Raw genomic sequence first — 20573 nt, 5'->3', positions numbered from 1 at the left:
TCATGTTTAAATATTATTTAATCTATTTATTTGTTTAAAATAATTAAATTTTACTTAAAAATAAAAAATACTTTTTTACACTTAAAATTATCTAAGCTTATAAAGCTTGGTGCTTGGATTCGGCGCTTCGCGCTTTTTAAAACATTGGTTAAAGGTCTTTACAATGGCAAAATAAAATAAATAAAATAAAAATATATATATGTGTACGCAGTTTATGTTTATAAAAATGGGTGTTCATTATATAAAAAAATGTGGTCAAATATCACATAAAATGATGGTGCTAACACTGTTAGAGTTGCATTAAAAAAAACAAGTGCGAAAATATTTCCAAACATTTTAAGAATTATAACATCGAAGAAATGACACGTAGGCAAAAAATAGCCGTTACATTACGCAGCGTTCGGAGAGTCCGAAAAGGGAACGCTTCTTAACGGCTATAATCTCGATCTGCTTCATTTCGAAATCCCTAGAACACCTGCGCTCTCGATCCGCAGACACAGCAAGAAAGGAAAGAAAAGGAAGCTCTTATTCTGCATCTCTTGAGCTTCTCTCGATCCGGCGACCGATCGCTCTCCGATGGCGCCCCCGACGCCCGCTTCCACTCCTACTCCGGCTCCAAGAAGCGCTCCGTCGACTCCCCACCACCAGCTTCACGTCCATCACCACCCGCCTAAGACCATCCCTAAGCACCGCCTCCGCTTCCCGAGCCCTAACATTAAATTCCATGGCGCCCCCGCTCCGCCTCCTCCCATCGCCGACCACCCCGTCGAGGTCATCGGCAGGATCCGTGACCCCCCTGCCGACCTCCGCAAGGACAAGGACAGGGACTGGGACAAGTCGTCCTCCGCCGCCGTCGAGATCTCCGACGATTCCCGCTCCGTCCGCGTGCGCACCGACGTTGGCTACCGCGAATTCGCCCTCGACGGCGTTTCCATGTCGGAGAACGAGGACCTGGAAGGCTTCTACCGCCGGTTCGTGTCGTCGAGGGTGGAGGGCGTGCGCCTGGGTGCCAAGTGCACCATCATGATGTACGGGCCTACTGGATCCGGGAAGAGCCATACCATGTTCGGCTGCCCCAAGCAGCCCGGCATCGTCTACAGAGCTCTCAGGGACATCTTGGGACAAGGAGATGAAAATGATGATGAAGGCGAGGCAATCGGGGCCGCTCTCTTTGTCCAGGTTGCGGTCCTAGAGATTTACAACGAGGAGATCTACGATCTTCTTTCGGGAGCTTCCAACGGAGTAGGAGGACCCGGCCTCGGCCTTCTTAAAGGCAATAATAATACGCCCAAGGTCCTCTCTTTATCCTTTATTTATTCGTTTATCTTGATATGAGTTCAAAGGACCTGATTCTTTCTCCGAGCTATTGATTCATCAGCAATTGGCAGAATTAGACATTTTAATTTCAGTTATTATTATTATTCTTGATGAGAGCATAACCAAATTTTTGCCCCGTTTTCCATTAAATTTTAGCTCTTTAACAATATTCCGTGTTTCTTTGTTTATTATTGAACTTTTGGGGTTATTTAGCTAGTAACAATATGATAGGTAATTCATAATTAAATAGAAGAAATATCAATTGTTAATATGAGTATGATTTGAGAGGAGAGGTTAAACTCCACTCTTTGCTCTCACATCTCAAACGAGCAGTCTTAAGATATACTTAAATACTAAACTATCCCTCATCTAAGTTAAGTCAACGGGCAAGCAGCATATTTCAGCCACCAGATAAGTGTTTACATGTAAATAGTAAAAGGAATAATTGTACAAGTAAAATGTTGTAACTTGTTATTGCTATGTATAATACCTATGAATTTTTTTTTCATAACAACAGGGATTAATCTATCTAATGCGGGGCAAACAAAGATTAATTCAATCAATCTTCCATTCAATTAATTCAAATGAATTGAGAATTAATTGAATTAATGTTTGTTTGCTCTATATTGCATAGACTCATTCCCTTACATAGAGAATGACCATCACATATGGGTTAAAACAAGGCTGCCAATAGGCGTTATAAATTTTACTAGGCAATTATAACTTCTAGTGTGCACATGTGTAAGTTTGCGTGGTTGTATTACCCTTTCAGATGGGATATACATATAAATAATACCCAAGTTGCTTAGTATAAAGTAAACTTGATTTTGTTTTCCAAGTTCCTTGGTGAAGATATCAGCTAATACTAGGTTAAGATGTGACCTATTTATGGCCCCAAATCAAGCATTCTCTCTACGGAGTAACAATCAATTTTAATGTATTTTATTGGTTCATGAAATTGGGGCATGACTACAATGGAGAGAAAATAACCTACATGCCTTAATAAAGGTATCTTTATTGTGAATGAACTATTCCAAGCAAAGTTGATAAGTTTTTACATGAGCATATAGAATTTTCAATTGCATAATAAAAATTATAATTTGTTAGCAACAATGTACAATACCTATAGTGACCTTGTTTTCACCTTTGAGTGGCAACCATTCAAGATATGAGCCTATGAAATGCAGTGCTAGTAAAGATTAATTAAATTAATCTTATATTCGTTCTTTTCTTTCTCTCATGCATTTTGCCTCTAATTCTTAAAACTAATTAAGAAATACATAGTATCAAAGTATAGCAAGGATAATAATATATCACAATATTCAGACTAAGATGGAAATGACCAAGAACAAAGAAATTTGCTCACTCCTCATTGGAGTAGATAACACAATTGCAATTCAAAGTATAGCTAGTGATGATCTAATTTGTGACTTTTGTTGTGACTTAATGGACGCAATAATTGGTTGGTTGCGCCATGTTAAAAAAACAAAGCTTGAGAATAAGAATATGTCAAGAGAAGGCATTTTTGAATAGAATTGTGTTATGATTGACTTAGGATAGGGAAGCAGAATATGTATGAATGATACTAATACCCCTTTTTATAGAAATCAGGGCCGACAATTTAGGATGCACTATTTAAGGCAGGCCAAACACCAATGTAAAAAGTGGGAATTAAGGCTTAAGGGTTTGAGTAAGGTAGAGTTATCCTATTCTCTCTGTCATAGCAACTCTTTATCATAGCAAAGGATATTTAGCTTGTTCGGTGTCAATTGTTATTGAAGAATAAACATTTGGTCCTGGAGGTAATATCTTAGATCAAAAGATTATCTACTTTAGCTTCCAACTCTTGGAAGCACTATTTGATGACTAGACGAGAGTCGCAAAAATGATACAAGGAATGCAACTTTCAGAGGATGAACCAGGAGGTTTTGATATCGAAGGAACTACCACTAGATGAACGAGAAATGAGAGTGAGTGAATAACATCACTTCCTAAGATAATAAGGGTAAAAAGATAAGCAAACTACGTAAGCTTTAGTTCCCTAATGAATGCCAATTTTCCATTTGATTCTTTATTTTCTGCAATGCATGAGCCATCCTCTTCATCTTACATTGTTTCTCTATGAGGTTTAACCATCCTCTGTATTCGCACAAGCATTTTTATATGGTCATGATGTCTTTCAATACTATACATTGCATGTAAGCAAATTGCCACCCCTTTCTTTTTAGATGGAAGAAAGTTGTTTTTGTCCATCTTTTGCTATGAGAAAACTAGAGAAAATAGCTAAGCATTTTTTTTTCAATGTCTGATTTAAATTAGATTGCCCTTCAAATTTATTCCTTTTCTTCTGTTGAACAGGTTCGGTTGGAATTTATGGGTAAGAAGTTCAAAAATGCTAGTTATATATCAGGAAATGAAGCTGCAAAAATAACTCGGGAAGTTGCCAAAGTAGAGAAGCGCCGGATTGTTAAAAGCACCCTTTGTAATGAAAGAAGTTCAAGGAGTCATTGCATTGTATGTTTACCTTTTCTTCTACCTTTTTATGATTTCATAAGCAGCTCAATCACTACTGAAATATTTAATAAATATTCAGATAATCTTAGATGTTCCATCTGTGGGAGGAAAGTTGATGCTTGTTGACATGGCTGGTTCTGAAAATATAGAAGCAGCTGGTCAAACTGGCCTTGAAGCAAAGATGCAGGTATTATATCTCATTTACACCCTGTTAATTGACTCAAGGTGCTGTGACTGATCCATTTTTCATTCCTTTTTATGTGCAATGTGTTCAGTAATGATCAAATGAGCATTTCACTCAATTTTTCTTTTTCTTTTTCTTTTTCCTCTATTTGCATATATCTTGACTAGGAACTTTGTCAAAACAGAACTTAGCAATACCATTGTGGTTTATGTTCCACTGGATTTTCTTCTAATATAATTATGGATGATTAACTATTTGCAGACGGCTAAAATAAATCAAGGGAACATTGCTTTAAAAAGGGTGGTTGAATCCATTGCAAATGGTGATTCGCATGTTCCATTCAGAGACAGCAAGCTCACAATGCTATTGCAGGTATGGAGTTGGTCTTCTTATTCACATTTAATAATGATCTATAATTGAGAGATCCTTCCCTTGTTCCATCATTTTAGGATTCTTTTGAGGATGATAAATCAAAGATTTTGATGATTCTGTGTGCAAGCCCTGATCCCAAGGAAACCCACAAGACTATTTCGACGCTTGAATATGGAGCTAAAGCAAAATGTATTGTTCGTGTTAGTCTTACTCATTTGCCAACTTTCAAGGACAAAGTTGATTCAGATGAGTCATTAATACTATTAAGATCAAGAATTGTTGCAATGAATGAATTTATTTTCAAGTTACAAATGGAGAACAAACTTAAAGAGAAAGAACGCGATGAAGCTCGGAAGGAACTGTTGCAGAAAGAAGCGGAACTAGCAGAGCTCAGAACAAAAATCCAGCACATTGAAGGAAGGAAATCAGAAATCAAGGAAGAAGAGATCAACTTGAAGGTTGACCAAAGAACTAAGACTTTAAAATCAGAATTGACTTTGATGGAAGAAAGAACGCTACAACAGAAGCAGGAGCTTGATATGCTAAGGCAGAGACTCGAGGAAGTTGAACTTGAAAGATGCAAAGTTGTTGAGAAGGCATTGCAAGACATAGATGGTGGAAGACTTGTGAAGCGACTAGAGACTTATTCTGGAGAACAAGGAATGGTAAAATCTATGGAGTTAGACATGGGAGAGATACATGATACTAATGTAGTAAAAGAGATAAAAGAGGACTCGTGCCAATCTGAAAGTTACAAGAAACTGTTCCAACTGGATCCTTCTCTTGCGTCGATTGAAGAGGAGGCTAATGCCAGTATGAGTAGATTCCCTGACAAGGTTTGTCTTAGCACTGTATTTGAGGAAGATGAAGAAGAAGAACAAGAAGAAAGAGAGAGCATTGAAGATGAGGTCGACAAGGAAGTTGTAGAAGAGCACACGGATCGTGCCGGTGGAACTCATGGCTTCAATTCTTTAGTTGACCCTGGAGTCAGGGGAAACAACAATAATAATGCCGACTGCGTCTTTCCTAGTTACTTGTCTTGCGAGGTAGGATCAGAGAACAACTCTACTGAAATCACAAAAGATCCTGCATCTGCCAGAAAAACGCGCATCCAAAATATTTTCAGACTGTGCGGCAACCACAGAGAGCTAGCCCAACAGGTGAAAACTTCCAGCCCATTGCAGAGAGGACCTCAGGATGAGAATAAGCAGCCTTCTCCATTAGCACTACGCAAGGTACTTGGATCAAATTTGGGCTTGCAAGCGGAGCAGCCGCAAGCTACACCTAAATATATGCTGGTTTCTGACTCAATACTCAAGGAAAGCCCAGTGTCTGCACTTATTCTGCCATTTGCCTCGCTGGAACTCAAAGAAGAGCAGAAATCAGCAAATAAGGAGCTCAAACGCAGTGCGTCATCTGAACGGTACCAGGACAAGAAGGAGAATGAGAGCCCTAAAGACATGGAGTCCGACAAATATATAGACATATATGTGAAATGGGAGGCCTCAAAGGAGTTTTCTGGGGGTCTGATCAGGAAGCTTAAGGTGTTGAAGAACTCAAGTCTTGCTGACTTGCGCAAACTTATTGAGAGCAATCTTGAGGGTGACAACAAGAAGTTTACATTTCTGTTGCTTGGGGTATGTGCAACAATGTTTCACATCGTTCTCAGTTTACACCTAAACATGCTCATTAACATTTTTTGATGCAACAGGATCCTTCAGGAGCTCCAGTATCCAAGGAAAAGGAAGCATCTTCTCAAGTCAATAAACTACCTACATGCAACAACCAAATGAATGGCTATCTCGCATGTTTGCGACCCGTCAAGAAACCAATCCAGAATCCAGATCACGTTCCATTTGGTTCGTTAGAAAATACACTCTCACCCGGGCTTACTTCACAGCTTTCTGATGTCTTTTCACCTAAAGTCGATCGGCTAAACACTAGCTACCTTACTAGCTTTTAGGTATACTTTGAGCTTCTTGTGCAAGAATTTGCCAATTATCCGTACCTTTAGGCAATTGAGTATTGTTTATTCAGATGTAGCTATCACATGACACAAATGTAAGCGTGGGAAGAGGAAGCTGCTCCGCATCCTCCAGTACATCTGCCTTAATGCTTCTATTGTGTACATTGATATTGCCTCAGACAAATGCTTAATCATGTGTTTGCCAATTCAATCTTCTAATGCCTTCACAACAATCTAGGGGAACCTATAGATTTATATAAAATCTATTGTTTGCCATCACTTTTTTATTTTTTTTTTGGTAATCCGAGTATCCAATTCTTGTGATCTAATGACTGCCAGCCTCACGGATGTTTCCACTGCGCCTTTGCCATCACTTTTAAGATGCAAAAGGGTATAAGAGGGATGCTGGTATAAAATTATTAGCAATTACTTTGTTCTATGTCATTTACATCATATGGAAGTAATGTACGAGCAATATAATTTGAATTCTAAATGGACAAATATTTTAAAAATTAACTTCTGAGTGTACATAAAGTGTTGGATCATCTTGGAGATTACATGGGAAATATACTGAATTTGAAATTACATAATCAAAATTCAATCTTATCTGTTAAATGATTTAAGTTGATAATCTTAAACTATCAGTGGGAATGATTCATCTAAGTTTCAAGTTGTGACCATCAGTGGGACATTGCTATTGCTAAGCTAAGCACTCTCGAGTGCTTCCTGAACTCAAGTGGGAAGTGGAATGCCAATGTCTGAGTTGGCCAAGTCATTCGATTGTCGAGAAGCTCAGTTGGGAGGGCAGAATGTTGAGTAGCATGACTTGCTCGAGTTGCCGAGTGTCAAGCAAGCTGAGTGCCAAGTTAACTTAACTGACGTCGAGTGCCTCGAGTGGGTAGATGAGTTGGGATGCCAAGCCATCCAATTATCAAATGGTCGGAGAGCGAAGCTGAGTACTTGGGAAGTTTCTGCTGGAAATGTGAATAGAAGAGGTGGAGACGAAGATACTCTATTGTGCATGGATTGGTAGTTCCACATTAGAATGTGTTAATGTGTGCTCAAAGATGGGTTGATGTGTGCCAATAGGGGGAGAATGTGTGGTTTAAGTTAGACCTTCATTACCTATGGGGGAGCTCATAGGGGGAGAATGAAGGGAACCAACATTCATACCTTGGCATGAATGGAGTTAAGGCTATGGGATTAGCTTAACTCAGAATGGTCCAAACTTAAAGGTATTGTCAAACATCAAAAAGGGGGAGATTGTTGGTGCAATATCCCTTAGGTCAAGGTTGACTGGTTTGACCAAGCTTGAGTCTTGGTCATAGTTTCGATGTTTGACAATACATGTAGACACATGGACAATGCAGGTGCAGTTGTTCATATGGGGAGATTCTGATCAGGATCAGTGTGAATGAAGAAGAGTCAAGTAGGTATACCTGACTGGATGGAAATCCTGGTGAGTGAAGCCAGGTGAAAGTCCTAGTGAGTGAAGCTAGGCAGATGGAAATCCTGGTGAGTGAAGCCAGGTGAAAGTCCTAGTGAGTGAAGCTAGGCAGTATGAAAATCCTGGTGAGTGAAGCCAGGTGAAAGACCTAGTGAGTGAAGCTAGGCAGATTGAAAACCCTAGTGAGTGAAGCTAGGTGAAAGTCCAAGTAGGTCAAGAGAGTGACCGGATACTTGGCATGAAAGAAAAGTCCAAGTGTGTCAAAGGGATTGACCGGACACTTGGTGAGGGAGTCCTAGCAGGTCAAGGGAGTGACTAGATGTTAGGCATGACGTACCAACAGGTTAAGTTTGACCGGATGTTGGTTTGGGAGGTTTGGGACTTGGTTTTGGGCAAAAACCAAGCTCTGGATCGATCTAGGCTATGGATCGATCAATGGATCGATCCAGACCTTTCCCAGCGAACAGAAAGCCTCTGGATCGATCAGTGGATCGATCCAGAGGTCCCAATCGATCAGTGGATCGATTGAGACGCTGCTGCTTCCCGCGATAAGCGCTGGATCGATCCGTGGATCGATCCAGGCGTTTTTCCAGAGCACAGAGGCGCTCTGGATCGATCCGTGGATCGATCCAAAGCCTCCCCGATCGATTGGGAGCAATCCAATCGATTGGGATCCGACCGTTGCGTCGTATTTGAGCCGCAGGCGAGCGTTGTCTTCGATATCACTTCACAGATTCATTTCAGATCTTCACCAGCTCCTCCACAACTCTTCTCAAGCTCGAGATCGCCAGTTCTTGAAGGTTCTTGGAGGCTCTTCCAAGTCAAGAGGCGGATCAAAGCAAGAAGAAGAAACTAGGGTTAGGGTTTGTGCACTCATTGTAAGCTTGTAAGCTTGTATTTCTTTACTACCCTTTCTTCTTCTTGTATTGAGTCTTGTAGGGCTTCTCCGCCCTTGGTAGTTACCATAAAGGAGAGTTTCATTAGTGGAGGGTGCGTGCGTTGTGTGGATCCTTGGATTAGTCATCTCCCTTGGAGGTGGATACCAAGTAAAATCCAAGTGTTAGCGTGTTTGTATTTGTTTCTTTGTATTTCCGCTGCGCATCCTTGAAGAAACAAGCAACGCCGAGCAACGAGCACACGAAGAGCTATTCACCCCCCCTCTAGCTACTTTTCGGTCCAACAAAGGCGTACACTACTTTGGTATTTATCAAAGAGCGCACTTTTTTAAAAGCATTTCCTATTTTACCCTCCTGATAATTTGACTTTTTATATTATTTTTCTTTACTTCATTATATTTCTCTCACTTCTCTCTCTCCTCTGTCGGCAGAATATAGGAATAACATTAGTCAATCTTTAATCACATTTTAATACATTTGAAGAAGCCAAAATAAATAATGGACACCATATTTGGACTCCTTGCAATTTTAGAAATCCACAGGAACTGAAATGGGTGCAATCAGAGCTTTCTAGGTCGATCGGTGGGTTTGGTCGAAACCCGATGGACTGAAAGCTCGATCACCCATTCGGTCTGTGATTTCTAAAATCGCAAAATCAATATGTGTCCATTATTTAACTTTATAGATGTTAACAAGCAAAATCAAAGAATCGGCAAAAAAGCCCACGTTGCACGATATCATTCCATATCGGGCCCAACGTGGGTTTGATTTTTGCTTGTTAACATCTATAAAAAGCAAAATAAATAATGGACACCATATTTTCCTCCTTGCAATTTTGAAATCCATAGAAATGAAATGGGTGCGATCGGACTCTGGGTCCATGGTGGGTTTGGCCAAACCCACCGATAGATCTGAAAACGCATGCACCCATTTCATTCTATAATTTCTAAAATTACAAGGAGTGAAAATATGGTGTCAATTATTTTTTATTATGGTGGACCGAGGTTTTGAAAACCTAAATCTCTCTTTCTTTTTTTTTTTTTTTTGTTTAGGCACGATGAAGAGATCATGCCACGTTGGGCCTGATATCTCTTCATATCAGGCCTGATATCTCCCCATATCAAGCCCAATGTAGGCCTGATATGGGAGATATCGGGCCAATCATCACATAAAATAAAAAATAAAAAAGAAATAAAGAGTATTTAGTTCAACTCTGATCCTATAAATGTAAAATACAAAAACACCATATTTTAACTCCTTGTAATTTTAGAAATTCATAAAAACTGAAATGGAATCCAGTAGCTTAGGTCGATTAGTGGGTTTGGTCGAAACCCACTGATGGACCTAATTCAGTTTCTATGGATTTCTAAAATTGCAAGGAGTTCAAATATGGTGTCCATTATTTATTTTGGTTTTTTTTATAGATGTTAACAAGTAAAATCAAATAATCGACAAAAAAGCCCACGTTGGGCCTGATTTAAGTCTATATCAGGCCCAATGTGGACTTTTTTGCTGATTCTTTGATTTTACTTGTTAACATCTATAAAAAGCCAAAATAAATAATGGACACCATATTTTCACTCCTTGCAATTTTAAAAATCCATAGAAACTGAAATGGGTGCAATCGGAGATCTCTAGGTCCATCAGTGGGTTTTGACCGAAACCCACTAATCGACCTACAAAGCTCCGATTGTACCCATTTCAGTTTTTATGAATTTCTAAAATTACAAGGAGTTAAAATATGGTGTCCATTATTATTTTTGGCACTCCTAGTGGTGGACCAGAGGTTTTGAAAACCCTAAATCTCTCTCTTTATTTATTTATTTTTATTTTATGTTGTGACTAGGCCTGATATCCCCCATATCAGGCCCACATTGGGCCTGATATGAAGAGATATCAGGCCCAACGTGGGCAAAAGAGAGATTTAGTGTTTTTCAAAACCTCTGGTGCACCACTAGGAGTGCCAAAAATAATAATTGACACCATATTTTCACTCCTTGTAATTTTAGAAATTCATAGAAACTGAAATGGGTGCAATTGGAGCTTTCTAGATCGATCAGTGGGTTTCGGTCAAAACCCACTGATGGACCTATGGATTTCTAAAATTGCAATGAGTGAAAATATGGTGTCCATTATTTATTTTGGCTTTTTATAGATGTTAACAAGCAAATCAAAGAATCAGCAAAAAACCCCATATTAAGCCTGATATGGACTCAAATCAGGCCCAACGTGAGCTTTTATGTCGATTCTTTGATTTTGCTTGTTAACATCTATAAAAAAACCAAAATAAATAATGGACACCATATTTGAACTCCTTGCAATTTTAGAAATCCATAGAAACTGAAATGGGTACAATCGGAGCTCTCTAGGTCCATCAGTGGGTTTTGAAAGCTCCGATTGTACCCATTTCGGTTTTTATGAATTTCTAAAATTACAAGGAGTTAAAATATGGTGTCCATTATTATTTTTGGCACTCTTAGTGGTGGACCAGAGGTTTTGAAAGCCCTAAATCTCTCTTTATTTCTTTATTTTTTATTTTTTTATTTTATGTTGTGACTAGGCCTGATATGTCCCATATCAGGCTCACATTGGGCCTGATATGGGGAGATATCAGGTCCACATTGGGCCTGATATGAAGAGATATCAGGCCCAACGTGGGCATGATATCTCTTCATATCAGGCCTAAACAAAAAAAAAAGGAAAAAAAAGGAAAGAGAGATTTAGGGTTTTTCAAAACCTCTGGTCCACCACTAGGAGTGCCAAAAATAATAATTGACACCATATTTTCACTCCTTGTAATTTTAGAAATTCATAGAAACTGAAATGGGTGCAATCAGAGCTTTCTAGATCGATCAGTGGGTTTCGGTCAAAATCCACTGATGAACCTAGAGAGCTTCGATTGCACCCATTTCAGTTTCTATGGATTTCTAAAATTGCAAGGAAAGGTGTCCATTATTATTATTTCTTTATATACATTGTAAAATATCACCAGCATGCGTTTTGTCATACTATGGTGTTCCAGTTGAATTGGGTAAGAAACTTATTGTTCCTGTTGGTTCTGTTCCTTCAGTATCGAGGAGCAGGCATCATGACCGGTGAAAGAGATTGATGATATTACTTTAAAATCAGCAGAAGATTCTCCTTGTTGCTCTAATTTGACAAAGTTGCAGAGGCCTGATGAATATTTTCTCATGCAATATGATCTAGATAAGCTTATCTCGAATGAGAAGCAAGGAGTCAAATATGGTGTCGTGTTATTTTCAGATAATGAAGCGCAAAAAGATGAGAAAGTAATATAATGAAGAAAAGAAAAACAATAGAAAAAGTCAAATTATCAGGAGGGTAAAATAGGAAATGCTTTTAAAAAAGTGCGCTCTTTGGTAAATACCAAAGTAGTGTACACCTTTTGGTAAATTCAGATTTTCAAATGCGCTATTTGGTAAATTGTCGTTATTATTATTATTATTATTATTATTATTATTATTATTATTAGGATGGATTCGGGTCAAGCTTAAGCGCTTGTTCTATCTGATCGATCGCATGATTTGTTGCCGACACAAACATTCTTCAATGCCATTGTTACCTATAAATCTCTCTCTCTCTCTCTCTCTTCCCCAGATCTGATCTCCCCACACTCCTCTCTCGCACACTCGCGTCCTCCACTTCCTCCGCTCCACCTCTGCCAGGAACCAACCGTCGTGCTGCGATCCGTGGAGATCTCGTTTGGGCAGGTCTTTCGTTTTCAGACTCTCGGTAACCACTCTCTCGAGCTCGTTCCTGTTCTTGTTGCGATCTGCGCAGTGACTTTTTTTTTCCCTTGTTGTTTTTTGGTGATTGTGGTTGTTTTGGTGGGTTTTCTTTCCTGATCAGGTAGATGTTCGTAAGATCTGTGCGGGCGATAGTATTCGTATTCTTGGCTCAACTCTCGAACTTCCATGTTTTTCTGAAATGAAACAATTTGTTCGTTTTTATTTCTATCGGTGTTTTAAGCACCGTGAGGGTGAGATTTGTGGATTGGTCCTTTGGAGATGCAATTCTTTTCAGCAGTAGTTTTATTGCTTACGTGCTGTTGAGGGAGTTTCTAGATTGACCTAACTAGGTTCTGGTTGCTTCTTATTTTTGTTGATTGATTAAAAAAAAAGAAGGGATTTTAACTGGTTCCCTTCCTTTCACCAGCGTCTGTGCTATGAAACACAAGTATAGTCGCAGTGTCTATATTTTTTTCACATTGTTTTATCTTTAATTCTTATGGTTTCTCCATTACTCCAATAATCCTGTTTTTTATTCGTTTTGTTGACATCCTACAATATGTGTTTTGATTTCAGTTTCTTTGTTGGTGTTTAGGTTACTGAACTCTGAACACCTTGTGCTGTTTCGAATCCTATTATACTGCAGGGTCTCATATGCTTGGACATTGGATGTCATTTTGAGTATCCTGATACTTAGCTCTCTGCTAGAGCTCTATTTCCAACACGATGAGGGGGAGAGATGGAGGCCAAAACAAACACTTGGTCCCATCATTGTGTATCGGGTTGCTTTGTCTAATCTTTTTGGTTCTATACTATGGCTCCTTTGGCACTCAAGGGCAGCATGCTAACTCTGCAATTGAATATGGTACCAAATTTTCAAGAACGATTGGCTGGTCTAGTGTGGATAATTCAGAGTTAGGAAAATCGGATGAGTCTATTTTTAGTCAGGAGGGAGACGATGGCCTCGTACCAAAAAGCTTTCCTGTAAGTGAATTTGGAACTAGCCATTTGTCTTTTAGATCATCAATGAATTTAGAAACTCTAATTAATTTTCTCTACTTTCCTACAGGTCTGCGATAATCGACATTCAGAGCTCATTCCTTGCCTAGACAGAAATCTTATTTACCAGACAAGACTTAAGCTAGATTTGTCTCTGATGGAACATTATGAAAGACATTGCCCACAGCCTGAGAAGCGCTACAACTGTTTGATTCCTCCACCAACTAGCTACAAGGTTAGACCTGCAATATCTGTTTCAGAGATGACCCGAATGTTTTACTTCATTTTATGTGTGGCTGTGCTGTTTCATGTTCTCTGAAACTTCTAAGTACCTATTTTTGTATATGATGCTGTAGGTACCAATAAAGTGGCCACAAAGCAGAGATGAAGTTTGGCAAGTAAACATTCCTCACACACATCTGGCACATGAGAAATCTGACCAGAACTGGATGGTGGTAAAGGGTGATAAGATTGTTTTTCCAGGAGGTGGCACTCATTTTCATTATGGAGCTGGTAAATATATTTCACACATTGCAAATGTAAGTCCACATTTTGTGAATTAATGTCATGAAAAGTTTCTTTTTTCTTTTTAGTAAAATTATGTTTCTATCATCCACAATTGGGAATGCTTGTGAAATCTTCTTTTTCAAATTGACTAGTCATTTTTGTCCTTTGGGCCTTATTTTCCCAAGCGGTCTCTTGTCTGGTTCACTCATTAATTTGTCTTGAAACAAAGAAAAATAATTCTTTATTTGGATTGACAGATGCTTAACTTCTCGAACAATATACTAAATGATGAAGGAAGACTCCGTACAGTTCTGGATGTTGGTTGTGGAGTTGCTAGCTTTGGAGGATATCTCTTGTCATCTGATATCATAGCTATGTCTTTGGCACCTAATGATGTTCATCAAAATCAGATTCAATTTGCACTTGAGAGGGGAATTCCTGCCTACCTTGGTGTCCTTGGTACAAAGAGGCTTCCTTATCCAAGCAGATCTTTTGAATTTGCACATTGTTCTCGATGTCGAATTGATTGGCTGCAAAGAGACGGAATCCTTCTCCTTGAGTTAGATAGGTTGCTTAGGCCAGGAGGCTATTTTGCTTATTCATCTCCTGAAGCATATGCACAAGATGAAGAAGACCTGAGAATTTGGAAACAGATGAGTGCACTAGTTGAACGAATGTGTTGGAAGATTGCTGCCAAAAAGAACCAAACTGTAATATGGGTTAAACCATTGACAAATGATTGTTACATGAAGAGAGCACCAGGAACTCAGCCACCTCTGTGCAAATCTAATAATGATCCAGATGCTGTATGGGGCGTCCCAATGGAGGCTTGTATTTCTCCTTACTCTGAACGTGAGTAGTTAGCTTTTTATGGGGGAATATTGATCCTAGATATGTCATCTCTCTCTCTCTCTCTCTCTCTCTCTCTCTCTCTCTATATATATATATATATATATATATATATATATATTGAGGTATTGAATTATGTAGATGTTTTGGATATTTGATTAGTTTTATCCTACAAAATTGAAAAATGTTGATTTAAATAGAAGTGAGAATGTAGCATTGACCCTCTGGATTAGAAGATACAAATGATGATAAGGAATTAAACTATGTTGCACTAAACTAGGAGTTTTAAACATGTCTCAATCAGAAGCCTTCAATTCCATCTCTAGCATAAGTTTTGTTACCCTACTCAATGCTACCTACTGTAGGTGTTTTCTAACATTAACTCAGGATTTTTTTCTTAACAGGTTTTTTTCCTATTGATTGAAGCAGCGACTATATTAGCTACCATTAAAGAAATGCTTTGATTTACTCTACGCTCAATGTTTGACTACGAGATTATTTGCCTGATTTTTTTGTAGATTCTTAAACCTTGCCAACATAGCTGTGTCACAAAGTAATGGCATAGCTAGGAAAACATAACTGAATTTTTGGATTTTTTTGGTAATGCTAATTTCATAAAGTTCTCACTTAAGATTAATAGGCTTCACATATAGCATATTACCTACATATTATGGATATTGTGAGGTAACTTGACAAGTGAGTGTATTTATATTGGTTGCCTTTTCCAAAATGACTCTTGGAATTGATACATGTAAATGGCAAGCTTTTATCATGGAAAAACTGTACCATTCACAATCTCAAAAGTTTGACAGTTATTCACTGATCTTCCATTTGCCTTGTGTGGTATTAATTTGGTTGTCAGATCACTGAATCCAAAAAAGGGTTTCTGGCCTCAGATTTATGACCAATCATTGTTTCCACAGGTAAACATGATTATTATATACTCCAAGAAGACTTTAGGCGGTTTAAGTTGGGTATAAACTTTTGGATGTTGTGAATATGGCCATTGTATTGGTATAACTGAAGAAGACCAACTATAAAGGATAGTGCATATTGGTAGAAGTATACAATGATGCTTGAAATATTTAAATAGGAAAGGAGATAGACTTTAAATTCAATTTGTGATGTTTGAGTACTTCATGCTAAATTGTCTTACAAAAGGTGTCATCTTAAGCTTCATCAAAAGTTACTGGCATGATAGCAATCCAACATTTGTGTCTGGAGTGGAAATAGATTTGTCTATCATCACTGATATTATCTTTGATACATTGCACTGCAATAACCATGATTAAATGGGGTAGTTAAGCAAGGTTACGTATCTTTAGCTCTTTTGTCATTGAAATTTTTTTATGCTAATTTTTTGTGAGTGTTCTCTTTTGCAGAGATCCAAAGAGACGAGGGAAGTGGATTGGCTCCTTGGCCAGCTCGCTTGACTACCCCTCCTCCACGCCTTGCTGATTTTGGTATTTCAACAGACATGTTTGAAAAGGACATGGTAAATGTCATTGTATATCATGGTTCGTTAACAACAATGATTATAGTACAGACATGCAAGTAAAGAAGTGATTCTTGCTGGAACAGATTCATTTTTCTAATGTCACATTTCACAGGAAATCTGGCATCAGAGGGTTGATAGCTATTGGAGCCTATTGGGTTCAAAGATCAGGCCAAATACACTGAGAAACTTGATGGATATGAAAGCAAACTTGGGTTCATTTGCTGCTGCTCTAAAAGAGATGCCTGTTTGGGTTATGAACGTTGTACCAGAAGATGGACCTAACACCCTCAAGATAATTTATGACAGAGGCCTAATTGGCACTACACATGATTGGTAAGCCTATATTTCCCTTATAAAGGAGACTATTCTGCTTATTACTACTTTATATTCCTTCCACGTGTAACTTGTGCATAATAATTCTGCATACATATTTGCCAACTATGTCGTTGGTGAGTTATTCAAGAACTTCATATTCTTTATCATATCTGATTACATGCTTGATGCCATCTGAGCACTCAAAGCAAAGCAAGAAAATTGTAGTTGGCCTGTCAATTTTATGGCTTTTGTTGCTTGTTTGATATAGCTAGATTGCTTAGTTATGTTAATAATGTCATTTATTTGCATGTTACCCCGTATTCCTCATTCTGCTTGTTTATTCATGAATAGCCCGTAAATTGATTACAGTAGCCTATTATACCACATAACTGTGAGGTTAATCTGTAACAGATTTTATCTAAACGATTGCTGTGTAGATATCATTCTTCCTATCTGATAGGAATAGCCTGTAAACCTTCTCTTATGGAGCATTCTTTGGTTTGAACAGTTTATATTTTTTCCATCTAATACTATGTGTGGCAAAAATAGACATACAAGTTCCTGTTGATTGAAACATACCCTGATGCAAGAAGCTCCAATTTTTCAACCACCTTTGTGCATCTTTTATCTATCAGATGCATTTTCCATATCAGCAGTTCAGCTGAAGCACTTAAAATTCCCTTTAGGCTGTCATTAGTTGTTTGAGTTCCAATTCATTTCATGTTGGATTACCTGGCTGTTCAAAATTATCATGCTAAATCAGTTTGATTTTATCATTGTTTATTATAACATGAACTAATTGTGTCTTGATCAATTCATGAATGTGTTTTCTCTTTTTCCCCTCTGTCATGCATTGAAGAATTTTCACCGCTGTATCCAATAGATGCCTTAAGATATAAATCAACGGTGTTTCTTCTTTTGAATTTTTGAAATGAGACATACTATTTACCAGTAAGCTATTAGGCTATTAGCCAATTCTTGTGGATTTGTAGAATCCCTTGGTGTTGTTCTTGGCCATTCACATTGTTATATTCATCAAATCTTGGGCAGGTGTGAGGCCTTCTCAACGTACCCTCGGACTTACGACCTCCTTCATGCTTGGACCGTTTTCTCTGACATTGAAAAGAAAGGATGCAGCGCTGAGGACCTGCTACTCGAGATGGACCGCATTCTTAGACCAACTGGTTTTGTCATCTTCCGGGACAAGAAGCCAATCATAGACTTCATCGACAAGTATCTGACGGCCCTGCACTGGGAATCAGTAGCTACTGCAGACGCCGAATCCAATTCAGATTTGGAAGACAAGGAAGGCATATTAGTGATACAGAAAAAGCTGTGGCTCATGGATGAAGGCACCAAGGATTCAGCATAATGCCCTTGGATTCATGGAGCTAACTAAAAGAAAAATATGAATGTCTTATAAATCAATTCTTTTGGTATTCTTGGTGAGACTTGAATCCCTTGATGACTTGTTGGTATTATGTTTGTAGACTAAAGCAGTTAAGTGCTGTCATTTAGCACGTTCTTATTCTTCTCTGATAGCTTCTTGTTTCTCTGATAGCTAATTGCCATCTTTGCTTTGTGGAATAAAATTGAATGATTCTATTACCTAACTTGACGTCACATGCTGAATCGTTTCATGTCTCTTATATTGGTGCTTAGTATTTGATATATGTTGAATTATACATGACAGTGAAATATATGAAAAGAAGATTTAGTGCAGCCAAAGTTTTTTTTAATAATTCATGTATTGAGTTTTTTGAATTGATTAATTTTAAAGGTGATAGATTGAGTTCTATAGAAATTTTCCATTGATTATCAAATTAAATCTGGAAATGCAAATGATTCGTTTGGTTATTTTTCTATTAGAAAAATTAATTCAATGGTGCACTGCAATTAAGAATTGATTCATGTATATTTGATTAACTGGAAGTGATTTAGAGGCTAGTGCAATCAAAGGTTTTTTTTAAGGATAATTCAGGTATCGAACTTTTTAAATTGATTAATTAAATTGATTAATCTTGTAAGTGACTATTTAGTTTCATAAAATTTTTTTATCGATCATTAAGATAAATTATTTTATCGATCATTAAGATAAATTGAAAAGTGTTAATGGAGACGACAATTTATATAGATGAAGATGTAAAGATAACACTAAAGTGAGATGAGAGTTCCGGTCTCTTAGACCGCTAAGATTATGAAAATCCTACTTGATTTTGATAATTAGTAATTCTCGAATAATGATCCATGTCTTACATGTAGATAAAAGAGGCATGTAATTTGGAATTAGAAAATTTTAAAAAAATAAGACTTTTCTTGATTCTAGAATTAACAAAAAAATTTTAAAAAAAAATATGATATTTTATTTTAAAAATGAAGTTGTATTTTTGCATAAGTTAAAAAAAATACTAAAAGAAACGTAAAGTTGAAAGAAATGTAAAGTTCAACCGAAAAAATGATAATACGTATGATTGATTTGTAATCCGTAATATAGTAAATATATATTAAAATTTCTAAAACAAAGTTTTTATTATATTATATAAAATAAAATCAAATAACATTAGGTTATATTTTATTCTCTAAAATTGAATTATATTTTATTCTCTAAAATTGAATTACTTGATATAATCATATGATTAAGGTTATAACTGGAACAAAATGTACCCTAAAAATTAAGTATTGAAATAATATATACCTAAAATAGAATAAATTTTGACATAAATAAACTCAATTATTAGGATGGTTGTAGTCCATATATTAGTCTGTCAATGGCGAAGTTGATTGAACTATTTCAACTGTATTAGATGGAATATTTCTATTTGATCCATTAATGAGGCAAGTTAATTGACTTATATAAATTGAGTCGATTAAGCAATTGATTCAAATTGATTGATTCTCTCATAGTCTATTCCTAGGTCATATGAACGAAGATAAATTACAGAGTCAATTTATAGTCGACCGTCAAATGACTAGAGGATGGGAAGAGTTTTTCTCCCCAAGGGCATGTATCCATTGGGAATTGATCTCTTACCCTATTATAGCAAGTCTGTCACCTTCTAACCTATTGGCATCTTACGGGGACAATTTTTTTTTGGCAAGGTTTATTCAATCGTAGCTATAATAAGAAACTTAACTAATAGATATCAACACATTACAACAACAATAAATAAGTTTTATCCCACTAGGTGGGGTTTGATATATAGATATTTTTACATCATTAGGCTTTATCCCCTACTACATCGTCATCTATACTTAAATAAATTTTATCTTGTTTATTATTGCTAACTAAACTTTCTTTCTAATGCTCTCATTTCTTTTTCTATCCATCCTCGTATCTTCACACATCTATCTTAACATTCTCATCTCTACAACTCCCATCTTCTGCTCATGTACTCGAGTCATAGCCCAACATTCAACATTATATAACATATCAGGTTTAACAACTATTTTGTAGAACTTCTAAGCTTTAGAAGTACTTTATAATCACATAAAATACCAAATTCTCTCCTCTATTTTAATCATCCTGCTTATATTATATGTAAGACATTTATCTTTATTGGAAATACTTTAGTTAATCTGTCTGGAATCTTCACTTTGGTCGTTACATCCGTAAGATCGAAAAAAAACCATAGACGGTGTGGCCGGGGGGGGGGGGGGAGGGGGGAGGTTTGAATAACGCTCATCGTTTTTTCACGATTTTCGGAAACTTCGAGAGTATGCAGCGGAAAAGAATAAACAAAAATAATACTAATACTGTTTCTTTTTACTTGGTTCACAGCCCGTGCTACTAGTCCAAGTCCGCGATCATTGACCACTTTCGATGGCCAATTCACTATAAGTGCGTTAAGGACAAGGATTTAAATATTAAATACAATTGACTTAATAAATAAAAATACCGACAACTTCAAGCGATCTGAAGTAGAGCATAGTTGTCGATAAAGCCTTTCAGAGTTGTAGTAG

At 37.3% G+C, this 20573-nt stretch overlaps 2 protein-coding genes across 3 annotated transcripts; both read left to right on the top strand.

Moving 5' to 3' along the window:
* The first annotated feature begins 440 nt into the window (after positions 1 to 440).
* Positions 441 to 6564, top strand: LOC122023952 (kinesin-like protein KIN-10A). The gene is made up of 6 exons (XM_042582404.1): positions 441 to 1293; positions 3676 to 3831; positions 3911 to 4018; positions 4277 to 4387; positions 4465 to 6024; positions 6099 to 6564. Exons 1-6 carry the CDS (start codon positions 577 to 579, stop codon positions 6348 to 6350), a joined length of 2904 nt encoding a protein of 967 aa, XP_042438338.1. The 5' UTR covers positions 441 to 576; the 3' UTR covers positions 6351 to 6564.
* Positions 6565 to 12288: 5724 nt separating this feature from the next.
* On the top strand, positions 12289 to 18221 carry LOC122023938 (probable methyltransferase PMT3). 2 transcript variants are annotated; one of them, XM_042582392.1, is made up of 8 exons: positions 12289 to 12449; positions 13041 to 13429; positions 13515 to 13679; positions 13801 to 13983; positions 14209 to 14803; positions 16183 to 16295; positions 16411 to 16631; positions 17664 to 18221. In XM_042582392.1, the coding sequence occupies exons 2-8, from the start codon at positions 13172 to 13174 to the stop codon at positions 17983 to 17985; spliced, it is 1857 nt and encodes a 618-aa protein (XP_042438326.1). In that variant the 5' UTR covers positions 12289 to 12449; positions 13041 to 13171; the 3' UTR covers positions 17986 to 18221. The 2 variants fall into 2 exon arrangements, with proteins under 2 accessions (XP_042438326.1, XP_042438319.1); XM_042582385.1 differs by having other exon boundaries at positions 12292 to 12449; positions 13092 to 13429.
* The last annotated feature ends 2352 nt before the right edge of the window (positions 18222 to 20573 follow it).

Source organism: Zingiber officinale, chromosome 1A, assembly GCF_018446385.1.
Source record: "Zingiber officinale cultivar Zhangliang chromosome 1A, Zo_v1.1, whole genome shotgun sequence".
Classification (NCBI taxonomy): Eukaryota; Viridiplantae; Streptophyta; class Magnoliopsida; order Zingiberales; family Zingiberaceae; genus Zingiber; species Zingiber officinale.
This window is presented reverse-complemented; position numbering and strand designations above follow the sequence as displayed.